The 13,901-nt window shown below is 37.8% G+C and overlaps 1 protein-coding gene across 1 annotated transcript in view; it reads right to left on the bottom strand.

Annotated features, from left to right (window-relative positions):
* LOC130606014 (CUB and sushi domain-containing protein 1) overlaps positions 1-13,901 on the bottom strand; it is a gene marked incomplete at its 5' end in the record, with an annotated part of 426,016 nt that overhangs the window by 243,788 nt on the left and 168,327 nt on the right. The window contains 3 exons of the mRNA XM_057421927.1: positions 255-470; positions 1,885-2,001; positions 5,524-5,712. Of these exons, the coding sequence (XP_057277910.1) occupies positions 255-470; positions 1,885-2,001; positions 5,524-5,712 (522 nt within the window). The remainder of the gene's footprint in view (positions 1-254; positions 471-1,884; positions 2,002-5,523; positions 5,713-13,901) is intronic.

The following is a 13,901-nucleotide window of genomic DNA, read 5'->3' as shown; positions in this document are numbered from 1 at the left end:
AGAACTATTGATGCTTTCTGAGAACAGGGCAAACTCCTTAAAACAGTCACTTCCCCAACATCCTTCTCAATCATTTAGCCACATATAAACCTTAGCTACTTTTCTATGATAGAGACTATATGATTTCTACCGACTTTTAACTAGTGCTTCATAATGTTTCTGCTCTATACAAGTAAAAATATTATCTGGAAACAGTTTCTAACTGTTTAAGAGTTTGTTTCTAACATTCTGTTCAGCAGAATGGAATTTCTTACCTGAAAATGTAATGTTGAAGCCTTCATAAGAAATTGAAAAATCAGATATAAATCGAAGCTGTGCAGTAAAATTTCCAAACAGACCGGCTTTAATTGTAGGGGGTAAGACTGAGCCAGTTAACCTGGCTACTGGTTCTGTGAAGCTGCCATCTTCAGTGATAAGCAAATAGTCATGAGAGCTCTCAAGGTGAAAGGTATGAAAAAACAGCTGTACACCTTTAAAAACATTGAAAAGGGGGAAAAGAAAAGCATTTAATAGGAAGTTTTTACTTCATATGTAATGTCACAGAAAGTGAATCTTACATTATATGGAAAGGTTTTTAGGAAAAAATCACATATGGAATGAAACCCTAAAACTTAGGAAAGAAAAAACAATCAACCTTGCACAAAGCACTTGGGCTCAAACAATATGCGCAGTGTGGATGTTTGTTTAGCTCACTGTAAATCAATAGCTCCCATATGAGAACTGATAGGATTAGGTGTTATTTGTACACACAGCACTCTAAAAATCTGAATTTGTATTGTATAGATTCCTGTATACATCTAATTTATAATTTCTGCCATGATCTCACTATTCAACTAGGAGGCAGACTTTAATAAGTGACTAAAATTTTGCATTCATGCTTTATTTTTCCATTTCCTCCAAAACAATTCTGGTTTTTACTCTAAAAGGAAAATAATACAAGGACAAAGCATGTACAGGTTTTCTGTACAGTCTTCCATATGTAGAGATTAGTATTTTCTGGGACCAGTCATGAAAAGGACTGTTTTTTTTAGTTGCCAACTTCCAGTGTAGTGATGAATGAAATTTTGAACTAGGGTTATGTTTTCAAATACAATTATTTATGCTGAGGAACAACACTCTTCTTAGAAAGTCTTCTCTTATATTTTACATTAAAAATGCCATGAAAGTTTAAAACAAAATCCAATTTGCAAGAAGATTTTTAAACAGTAGAAACTTTCAATGCAGTTCTTGGACTATTACTCATAAAGACTATCACAAAGACTTTCTATGACAAGAAAAGGAGATTGAGGAATATTTTTATTATTTTTAGATTCAGTGGTATGAAACACATCATAAATTCTTCCTAGGATTTTTTCCTTAGTTCTTTTACACATTGCCCTAGCAATTAAGCTAGCAAGCTTAACTGTGCACACAAATGTTAATCAGCTGTATATGTAACAGAAAGATACATCATTTTTGGCTTTAAAAATTGAAGTCTAGAATCTAAGGTTACTAATACACAGATCAAATCTGCTTATTCATGCTTAGTAATGAAGAAGAGCTATCAACAAGGTCCCAACAGCTTTCACTGAAAAATTTAGTATTATTTAACAAGTAACTATTATTTTCATATATTTTACTTATTTGATTTTCTGCCCATTTTTCTAAGACTAAACCACATTTCCTCTGGTAACTGTTAAATGTATGTTTCTTTTGCAAAATAAACACAAACTAGAAACACCACATTTGACCCTATTTATTTTGGAAAATTAAACTTCTTCCTCAGGAGTGGCAGAAAGCCCTAATTTAACTCAGTTCATAAAAGGCATTCTATTGAATATATGTGTTTGATGTATTTAAACACGGATATTACATATACATACGTAATTCATATCACATTCTTACCCTTGCCATGTGACACTTCAATAGTCCAAGTACAGTTTAAGGAGTTTGGATAAAAATCAGGAAAACCTGGCGAAAGAACAGTTCCACTCCTGCCATGAATGTATCCACCACATAAAGCTTGATAAGAGAAAAAAAAACCCAAACAAACCAAACAAACAAAAAAAAAGTTGAGGAGAAAAAACAAAAGAAGTCATACTGAAGTCCTGGATTTTATAATAAATAAATAAATAAATAATAATAATTAAAAAAATCAAGTTCACTTTTTGAACTACCCTTAAAACTAGAAGCAGGGTCAAGTATGAAAATAATAAGTTAATTCATGCAAAGCTATGACACTCACATTTGACAACAATTTGTTTTTTTATAAATTAGTCCTTAAAAGGGAGTTTATTTTTCATCTACAGTCTCTCCGGTTACCAGAATACAAAATTAAAGAAAACTTTGTTCTGGAATACTGCAAGTATTGTAGTCTTTAAGAAGTAAGATTTGGGGATTTTATGTAAACGAAATAAAAAAATCAAATATCTTGCAACTAATTTTCTTGCACTATGTATTTAGAAAAGTATACATTACTTCAATTATAGGAAACAACATTATTTCCAAAACCAAATGTAACTTTTTTTTTTTTTTAATAACAGAAAAGTTTGTCCCTATTTTACTTCTCCTGCAATAGTCAGAGGAAAAAAAAAGTATAAAAAAGAAAGTGTATTTTCCTTTTAAAGATTCAGATTGTCCCATCATAAGTAATTTATTTGGAACTGAATATTTTGAAAGACACACGAACTACACTATGAAACATTTTATGCATACTAGCATTTGCTAAACTAGGCTGCTTAAATGTGCATGACAAATTAATTAAAGTTTAAGATTTTCATGCTGAATTGTTCACTAATCTTATAAATACAGCATGGCTGTGCTTTTTTACTCATTGGTTCCTGTTCAGATTTTTAATTCTTCTTTTTAATTTTAATAAGCTAAATATTTAACAAAGCTTTAAGATAGTTTTAGTCTTTCTCATGCAAGGTGATATACTTTGCCATAAACTAGATGGCAAATATGCATAATAAAAATGTTCAATAAACATGCGGTATTTGTACGTAAATGTATATTGTACGTAAATGTATATATATTTAATAAATACATATATACATGCAAACAATTTAAAAAAACTCATTAGACTAAGTTTTTTTTTAAAGTTTTTAATTTTTTTTTTACTTTATGTGTTATACATATTTGAAAATAAGTAGAAGGAAAATAAATGTTTCTAGTCTGGCTTTCCTTGCAGATATCTATTTCTGCACATAAGCATGAATGACAATATGCATGGCTAAATCCATAGTAAACACATGGTTGATAACATTACTTAATAATAAGTAACATAATTACAGATATCTGTTTCATAATGCCATAAATGAATGGTAGTATACATTCATTCAAAATCCCTCTTCTTCTGTAAGAATTACAGAAGGAAAAAAAATGTTTGATTATGCAACATTCCTTAAAGCAGATATTAAATATTTACAAATAATTTACACAGTTTTAAGTTTAAAATTTAAAATATGCAATTGATCTGGTTTTATTTAGCTCACCCTTTTTAAAACTATTTTCACCTTGACATTATAATATTCTGAGAATGACATTATGTCCTGGGTTCAGCAGTAGCAGTCATTTTTCTCCTTCTTGGTAGCTGGTGCAGTGCTGTGTTTTGACTTTCAGCCTAGGAACAGAGCTGATAACAAGGATGTTTTGGTTTGGCCAAGGACTTTGTGAGCCTCATGCTCTGCCAGGGAGGAGGGGAAGCCAGGAGGAAGCAGAGACAGGACACCTGACCCAAACTGACCAAAGAGGTATTCTATACCACAGCACGTCATGCCCAGGATGTAACTGGGGGTTAGCCGGAAGGGCTGGGAGACTGCAGGGTTGGAGGAGGTATCGGTCGGAGCTTGGTTGGGCCTGGGGGCCGAGTTATCGGTCAGCGGGTGGTGAGGTGTTGTATTCTGTTCCCTTGTTATTTCCTTTATCATTATTATCATTGGTGGTAGCAGTAGTGATTTGTGTTATACCTTAGTTACTAAACTGTTCTTATCTCAACCCGTGGGAGTTGCATTCTTTTGATTCTCCTCTCCGTCCCTCCGAGAGCAGGGGGAGGGCAAGAAAGGAGGGGGGGGAAGTGAGCGAACGAATTACCTGACTGGGTTTAAACCACGACACATTATTATTTAGAACTTTAGCTATTGTGTCTCTGTACTTGGTTCTTTTTCTTTGTTGGCATGAAACAAAGCAACAAGCTTTTCCCTTCAGGATTTATTCTGCTGATATAATTTCTGAAGTTGTAATTTTGGTGACTTCAAAATGCTCAGTTAAATCTGTCATATTTGAAAAATTTGGGTCACAACGGCTTGAGTGTCAAAAGGCAAATACACTAACATAATGATTACCTAAAAGAATAAGAGTTATATTTTGGTTTTTTAGACAACTAAATTCAATGTAGTTGAATATGTGAAGAAAAAAGCAGAAACTGAGTGTAATCCTTGTATGCTGCTTGCCTGGAGGCCCTACTCTAGAAAGGCTTTAAATTTTCTATTACACACTTATGCTGAAAGTGGGTGATGGACCTGAGGAATAAGGACTCTCTTTTAATGAGAAACAAATAACTTCATATTACCATAGTTTAATGCTCATATACATACAAAATAGTTGAATATTAGTGATTTAACTCAAAAAAATGCATTCGCAATTTTAGTAGAAAGTAAATTGAAAGAGAACAGGATACTAATCAAAGTTAAGATTCCTACAATAGTGTTCTTAACCCACTGCAGAAAAGCAAACAAACAAAAGGAACCCATAAAACCAATGGAAGAATACTAAAAATGCTTTGCTCACTTTAAAATCACAGCTTATAAGAAGATTGCTGACACTTCAAACCTCATCAACATACAGTCTAAAACCTGATCACAAAATGCAGTTGAAAACAATTGTTTTCTTCTGTCCTTGCAAAGGAGGAACAAGTTGTAGTGCTTACAAGGTCAGCAAGTTTGAATGGTAGATTAGTTTGCTTTGCCGTGATTAAGAGCTTTTAACTATGTAATAATATTTTTCATAGTTTTTGTGTATGAAGCCAGAAGACTGTAGCGTTTCATTAAAGTTCTAGACAGTTTCATATTGCATATCCCCCAAAACAATTAATGAACTAATAAAAATTTCAAAGCAAAAATATGTCAAGAAAATTATTAGGCTGATGATGATCTGATTTAGTATTGAGTATCCTAAATTTCGAGCAATCATTTTGGTATTCTTTGTTCCAAGTTCAAAATAAAAGTTAATTGGCTTTGCTTCAAAAATGTTACTTGCAAGGCACCATTTTCATTCACACTTGAACTGTGGAACCCTCTGAGAATTTTGATTTTTCTGTTGGTGTATATACACCTGCAAATTTCACTGTACATTACAGTACTTCACTGAAAGTTGATACAGAGATGTAAAGTGTGGCTTTTATTAATAGCAAAATAATTTCTTTTAAGTGTGGATCCTGGTGTAATTAAGGCAGGTAGTCGCAATAATAAGCTTAATTACTTCTCAAAAATAGGAGATTATTTTCCTTGGACTTTAAAGCTGCCATCTGAAAAACTTGATACTTACCATCACAGCTGGGTAATGCATGATTCCACTGATGGTTTCTCTCACATATGAGTGGTTCATCATCACTGAGTGTATATCCTGGATCACAGCTAAAAGTTACTGTGGAGCGGATGTTAAAGTTGTTACCATGGCGATGACCATTCACAGGAATCCCTGGGTCGAGGCAGGAATCTGATTCCAGAGTAACACCTGAAACACAGATTTATTTCCCCTTTTTAAATAAATAAAATAATAATAATTTAAAAACAAAGGCAGCAAACTAAGACAGAATGAAGAAAGAGTTGCCAAAAGATATCTGTTGGCACTGCTTGGGAACTGATCATTTTCTCTAGCTGTTGTCGGGGCATAGTTTTTCCATTTTCAGTCTCAGAATAGAGAAGCCCAAATGAAGAACAGGAAAAGATTGGAGCTTTAAAGTATAATTTATCAAGCAATGGAAAAAAAAAACAATAAAAGCACTGGACATCTGAAACTACAGGAAGATATTAAGGTCCAAAGTATGAATACAGATTTTGCTACTATATAAACTTATTTGATTATTCAATCTATTCAATTTCTGACTCTGCGGGACAATTCAACACAATCCCCTTTACTGGGACAATTCTGTCACAGTAACGACTACCTGATTTAGCAAAAAGCAGTGTTGAAAAACTGCAGCTGATGAACTCAGAAAGGACTTGTTAGTTCCTACAGATATCATCATATATATTAAAAATAGACAAGGAGCATAGCTTATGCAATGTGTAACTCGCAAGTGACAGGAGTCTCTTGTAATTATGTCTTATAGCACAGATTGAATAGTGTTTGCTCAATAAACCTGAAGCTATACACTGAACAAGGAAAAAAAACCAACACCTCAAAATTATCAAATGGAGGCTTATTAACACAGCATTATCCATTATGCTTATAGTGATAGGAAATATTTGTGAAATTTAATCATATAATGAGCTATAATGGATACACACAAGGGAAACAAATAAGGACTCTTTATTGGGATGGAAGGAATTTCTTTTATCCTATGGATAAAAGGATTTGTGACCCCACAGGGGGACCCATACTGAAGCAGTCTGCTCCAGCCTGAGTCTGTTTGTGAAGAGCTACAGCTTGTGGGAAGGATTCACATTGAAGAAGTTTGTAGAGGACCGTCTGCCATGGGAGGAACCCCATGATGAAGCAGGGGAAGAGTGTGAGGAGTCTTCACCCTTAGGACGAAGAAGTAGCAGAGACAATGTGGGATGAACTGGCCACAACTCCCATTCTTGTCCTCCTACATCTCTTGGGGGGAGGAGGTAGAAAAAACTGGGAGAGAAGTTGAGCCCAAGAAGAAGAGAGAGGCGGAGGGAAGGCATTTTAAGATTTGGCTTTGTTTTCTCATTACCCTACTCTGATTTTAATTGGCAATAAATTCAATAGATTTTCATAAGTCAAGTCTGTTTTGCGCAGGATGATAATTGGTGAGTGAACTGTCCCTGTCCTTATCTTGCCCAACAAGTCTTCTGTTACATATTCTGTCCCCTGTCCTGCTGAGGAGAGGGAGTGACAGAGCAGCTTTGGTGGGCACCTAGCATCCAGCCAAGGTCAACCCACCACAATCTTCCTCTTTCTAGGCTCAACTTCTTCCCTCCATTCACAACTCTACTACCTCCCCACCCCTCCCCAAACAGTGTGTCAGGAATAGGGAATGGGGGTTGTGGTCAATCCATAGGAACAAAGTAGGAGAAGTTAAAAACTAAGATAAAATAAAAAAAAAAATACCAGGGCACAAAGTAATGGGTTTAGAATTATAGATATGAGGGTTGGAAGCAGGACTATGAACAAAAATACCATAAATAATGACTCTCGCTTGCACAGAGAAATATTCACTGTACCCTCCAGCTATTCTTACATCTCAGTTAGGATTCAGATTTGAAAGCTTATGATCTATTTTCATGAGGTATCCCTGACATACTTAAATTCTTGATGAATAAGCTTCTCTTGGACTTGACTGCATGCTCTTAATGTAAATGTAACATGTTCACTGACACAGTGTATTTTTAGATTCCCTTCACCTGGATTAAACAGTTTAATACAGACTGAAAGAACCCTTTTAAGTCTGTAATATTTACTGTGTATGTGCCCTTAATAAATACTAATTGTGTATAAAATTTTAACTTTGATATACATTAAATTTTTGCAGACAAACTGCACTTCATGTTTTGAGATATGTTAGAGTAGATGGAGGTCCACAGCAGCACTCTCAAAATTCCTTCCTCTTTTACCCCTGCCTCAACACACCAACTGCTCTGGGATTTTGAGTCACTTAAAACAGGTAATTTCATCAGTTTCTTTTTGAAAGGATAACTCTAGATTACACTGACTACACTGGTTTTGATTTTTGCAAGAAAACCAAAAGCTGTAGCAGCCCTATCTGCTTCAAAGTTCCTGACTGAAATAGTAGTGCTGTATAAATTAAAAAGTCAGCTTAGGCAACAGAGCTTTATTCTCAGAGGAATATACTCAGTCTGTAAGTTTTAGCAATCATAAACATAGGTAAAAAGAAAAAAAAAATCTTTTCTTAGGACAAAGATTTGTTTTTTTTTTCATAAAAGGAGATAACATAAGACAAGCTTAATAATGGGCAGTACTGAGAGTTCTGGCTACAAAAAAAAAACATTATTAATCCATATATGAGAAATTCTGGACCACAGTGATAAATTTTAGGCTTATATTTGGAAAGAATTGATTTAATACTATTCATAACAATTGGCTCAGTGTATGTAAGATGAAAGTTTGGGTCAAAACCATGTCTCTTCTCTCCCACCTTGCATAATGCAGTATTTCTCAAATAAAGCACGCTCAGTAGCTCCCTCAAAAAATCCTCCCTCCACTTCACGTAGCAGTGGGAATTAGATAAGCAGATAATTCTATCTTACAATTTAATCATTCTCTCTTCCAAGGAACATAACACGCAATACAAAGTAAATAACAAACATAAACCCAAAAGACTTTGTACATCACTGAATAATTGAAAAATCTGGACAGCCATGCTCAAAAACTTCGCTCTGTCAATACTGGCATTTCATCAAGTATTCACTAACCTGTTGCTGTTGTTAGGTGTATTAGATGCTTCATTGATTATTAAAATACATATTTTGCAAACACTTAGAATAATAAGCTATTTTAGAAACTGATTTAATCATTAGGTCCCATTACATCTGTGAAAAGGAAATTAGTCTGTTTCTGTAATGCATGAAGCATACAACAGCTATACAGTTTTATATACTACATATGCATATACCACATATATATATTTCATACATCTACTTTTCCTGTGACAGATCAAATAATTCAAATCATTAGAAAAGGGGAATGTTAGGATAAGATTGCTAAAAGCTTGTCTACAGGATGCCCATTGCACAAAATGGATAGAGAAAACAGGTAAGAAAACCAGAAAGTAAACCACGTCTGTGTGCCATAACCATTATGTTAACCATTCATGCTAGCTATGGAACAGTTGCTGTGTCATTCAAAAATGCTCTGAACAATGGAAATCTTTCAGCTGGAAGCCAGAGTGCTATTCTTTGCCATCAGGATAGAATTATAAAGAACATCAATAAGGGAGATGATAAAAGCAATTTTTTGGACAGTAAGAGAAGCATATTGCCTAATAAAGCTGATCACGTAGGTAGACTTATTCTAAAGGAGAAAAGTGTGAATTATCTTTGCTTTTTTTTTTTTTTTTTTTTTAACAGAGTAGGTGAATGCTTGTCATAATGCAGTTCCAAGAATTAGAACCGGAGGCCACACAATTAAATTACGAGAGGGCACCAGCCTCAAAACACAACGCAGATAACTTTAATACAGATAAAATCTTTCCCACCTTAAATTAGACTGCTTTTGAGAACAGTCTCTGGTTGAAGATGTTCATAGAATGATGTCCAGGTACTGTATGTGAAGATGCTAGTTGGTATTGGCCAAAATAGTACAAGTGATTGTGTTTAAACTGTATGAATGGTTACAAGATTGAAGCTAAGACTAGAGATTTTCTAATTTACTGGACCAGATATAGCTCAAGTGGCCAGAAATGCGCTGCTGTAAATTACAAGGCTAAATTAGGCTTAAAGAACTAAAGCCTGCTTACAAACTTGGTGTCAGTGTTTTTCCAGCAGCTCTTAAGAGTGTGCTACATTTCAACTGGTGTGTGAATACATTTGTATTGTTTGCTAGCAGAATAAAGACACTAAAATAGTGTTACATTACAGAAAACAGTCAAAAGATTTTAAAAATCTGTGTTAGAGAAACTCATTAATGTCATAAAGGATGTGGGGAAGCAAAGGTACTTGAAAATGGGAAGACAGAAGTGAAAGAGTGAAGTGAGGGGAGCAGAAGATGAAAGGGAAGAGGGAGGTTGTGCAAAGCCTTTCTCATTCATATATAATTAGAAAAAAAAAATAAAAAAAAATCTCAAGTAAATATCTAGAGGGTATTTCCAAGTGACAGACCATAACAGGCAAATTTCAGTGAGCACTGCAGTGCATATTGTATTTGCTACTGACTGATGGGAGAGCTAGCATGTCACCTCTGCCCTCATTACTCAAAAGGATCACAGGAATTTTAACAGAGTTCTAAACTGAACTGCAAGACCAGCTGCAATTTATAGCTACTAGGCACATGAGGCTGTTACCATACCTTCCCTCCTGCCTGCCAAGAAATCCTTTTTCTAGACTGAACAGGTACAGACCTTTCAATGACTCCATATATGTCATGTTTTACATGTTAACAACCTCCTACTTTTTTTACACCAGGTCCCAAACTAGACAAAATATTCTCTCTGGTCATCAAATGAAGTAAAATAATTATTTCCCAAATATCCCTGTATACAGAAATTGTCTTTTAGAATCACAGAAAAATAGAATAGTTAGGGCTGGGAAGGACCACAAGATCATTAAGCCCCAACACCCCTGCCAGGGGCAGAAACACTTCACACTAAGCTATGTCACCCGAGGCTTTGTCCAACCTGGTCTTGAACACCACCAGGGATGGAGCATTCATAACTTTCTTGGGCAACCCATTTCAGTGCCTCACCACCCTTACAGTAAAGAACTTCTTCCTTATATCCAATCTAAACTTCCCCTGTTTAAGCTTGAGCCCATTACCCCTTGTCCTGTCACTACAGTCCCTAATGAAGAGTTCCTCCCCAGCGCCCTTGTAGGCCCCCTTCAGATACTGGAAGGCTGCTATGAGGTCTCCACGCAGCCTTCTCTTCTCCAGGCTGAACAGCTCCAACTTCCTCAGCCTGTCTTCATACGGGAGGTGCTCCAATCCCTTGATCATCCTTGTGACCCTCCTCTGGACTTGTTCCAACAGTTCCATGTCCTTTTTATGTTGAGGACACCAGAACTGCACACAATACTCCAGGTGGGGTCTCACGAGAGCAGAGTAGAGGGGCAGGATCACCACCTTTGACCTGCTGGTCACACTCCTTTTGATGCAACCCAGGATACGGTTGGCTTTCTGGGCTCTGAGCACACACTGAAGCTGGCTCATGTTCATTTTGTCATCGACCAGCACCCCCAAGTCCTTCTCTGCAAGGCTGCTCTGAATCTCTTCTCTGCCCAGCCTGTAGCTGTGCCTGGGATTGCTCCCACCCAGGTGTAGGACTTTGCACTTGGCATGGCTAAACTTCATAAGGTTGGCATCAGCCCACCTCACAAGCATGTTGAGGTCCCTCTGTATGGCATTCCTTCCCTCCAGCGTATCAACCGAACCACACAGCTTGGTGTCATTGGCAAACTTGCTGAGGGCACACTCAATCCCACTGTCCATGTCAGTGACAAAGATGTTGAACAAGACCAGTCCCAACACCGATCCCTGAGGGACACCACTCATTACTGGTCTCTAACTGGACACTGAGCCATTGACCACAACTCTTTGCGTGTGGCCATCCAGCCTGTTCTTTGTCCACCGAGTGGTCCACCTATCAAATTGATGTCTCTCCAATTTAGATACAAGGATGTCGTGAGGGACAGTGTTGAACGCTTGGCACAAGTCCAGGTAGATGACATCAACTGCTCTGCCCCTGTCCATCAGTTCTGTAGCCCCATCATGGAAGGCCATCAAATTGGTCAGGCAGGATTTGCCCATAGCAAAGCCATGCTGGCTGTCACCAGCCACCTTCTTGTTTTTCATGTGCCTTAGCATGCCTTCCAGGAGAATCTGCTCCAAGATTTTGCCAGGCACAGAAGGGAGACTGACTGGTCTGTAGTTCCCTGGGTCATCCATTTTCCCCTTCTTGAAAATGGGGGTTATATTTCCCTTTTTCCAGTCGTCAGGAACTTCACCTGACTGCCATGATTTTTCAAACATGATGTACAACGGCTTAGCAACTTCACTTGTCAGCTCCTTCAGGACCCGCAGATGGATCTCATCAGGTCCCATGGACTTGTGTATGTTCAGGTCCTTAAGATGGTCTCAGACCAGATCCTCTCCTACAGTGGGCCTAGGGTCTTCATTCTCACAGTCCCTGTGTCTGCCTTCCAAGACTTGGGTGGTGTAGTCAGAGCCTTTGCCGGTGAAGACCGAGGCAAAGAAGTCATTCAGAACCTCAGCCTTCTCCAAATCCAGGGTAGCCAGTTCTCCTGATAGCTTCCAGAGGGGGCCCACATTGCCCTATTCTGTCTTTTATTCGCAAAGTACCTATAGAATCCCTTCCTGTTATCCTTAACATCCCTAGCTAGTTTAATTCTAATGGCCTTAGCTTTCCTAACCTGGTCCCTAGCTTGCCAGACAACATCCCTGTACTCTTCCCAGGCCACCTGTCCTTGCTTCCACCTTTTATAAGCCTCTTTTTTTATTTGAATTTTCCTCAGGAGCTCCTTATCCATCCAAGGAGGTCTCCTGGCCCTCCTGCTGCACTTCCTTCTAGTTGGGATGCAACACCCCTGAGCTTGTAGCAGGTGATCGTTGAATATCAACCAACAGTCTTGGGCCCCTCTGCCCTCTAGGGCTGTATCCCATGGAACCTTACTTAGCAGGCTCCTGAAGAGGCCAAAGTCTGCTCTCTTGAAGTCCAGGGCAGTGAGCTTGCTGCACACTCTTCTCACTGCCTTGAGGATCTCAAATTCGACCATCTCATGATCACTGCAACCAAGGCTGCCCTGGAGCGTCACATTTTCAACGAGCCCTTCCCTGTTGGTGAGCATGAGGTCAAGCATGGCACCTCTTCTTGTCAGCTCCTCTATTACTTTCAGAAGGAAGTTGTCTTCCACAAAATCGAGGAACCTCCTGGACTACTTGTGCCAGGCTGTACCGTCCTTCCAACAGATGTCAGGGTGGTTGAAGTCCCCCATGCCAACAAGGGCCTGCAAGCGTGAGGGTGTTTCTATCTGTCTATAGAGTGCTTCATCCGCAGGTTCTCCTTGATCAAGCGGTCTGTAACAGATCCCCACAGTAATGTCTCCCATAGCTGTTTTCCCTTTAACCCTGACCCCCAAACTCTCTACTGACGGCTCACCTGTCCCCAGACAGAGTTCCATACTCTCCAGCCTATCCCTAACATAAATAGCAACTCCCCCTCCCCATCTGCCAGGCCTGTCTTTTCTAAAGAGCCTGTAACCTTCCATTCCAGCATTCCAGTCATAGAAGCCATCCCACCATGTTTCTGTGATACCAATGACATCATATCTCCATGAGACATGCACACATTTCTAACTCCTCTTCTTTGTTCCCCATACTGTGGGTGTTTGTACAGAGGCACCCGAGCTGAGCTCCAAATGAAGGCAGCTCATTGGCTGGAGTGGCTGAAATATCTCTACATTGCTCCAAGCTTTTATTATAGGTGCTGGCAACTGACTGGGAATGTTGGGATGGAATGGTGCCCTGCTCCCCCAACACATTTGTAATTCTTTTTTTTCTGTAATTCTTTTTTTTGTTGTTGTTTGTTTTGCATTGATGATAAACTAGAATTGCCAGAAGATTTGACTTTCTGCATTACTACTGTGTTTTTATCTAGGTTATTTCTGTTCTGTATAAAAACCATATCCTTTTCTACTGTATTTTTATCTTGCATATTTTTGCATGTTGTTTCTCCTTCCCCATTTGTGCATTTGATTTTTTTCTTTTTTAATTTCACAACATTTCTTCAGTTAATTTAGTTTGTTTTGAATTCTAACCCTCCCCACCATAGTGCTTGCTACAACTGAATTTGTGTTATCAAAATTGTTAACAAAAGTATCAAGTAGTTTTGGATCTAGGCCAGATCACAGTAGGATCCCTACAAATTCGAGTTAATGAACTACTAATTGCTGGCTGCCCTCTACACAGAAGTTTTCAAAACTGTTCACAGCATCACAGAATCACGTAACAGTTAGGTCTGGAAGGAACCTCTCAGTGTCATTTGG

The sequence above is a fragment of the Pezoporus wallicus genome, unplaced genomic scaffold (assembly GCF_028554395.1).
Source record: "Pezoporus wallicus isolate ANWC-B61680 ecotype Strahan unplaced genomic scaffold, APGP_CSIRO_Pwel_v1 contig_6672, whole genome shotgun sequence".
Classification (NCBI taxonomy): Eukaryota; Metazoa; Chordata; class Aves; order Psittaciformes; family Psittacidae; genus Pezoporus; species Pezoporus wallicus.
This window is presented reverse-complemented; position numbering and strand designations above follow the sequence as displayed.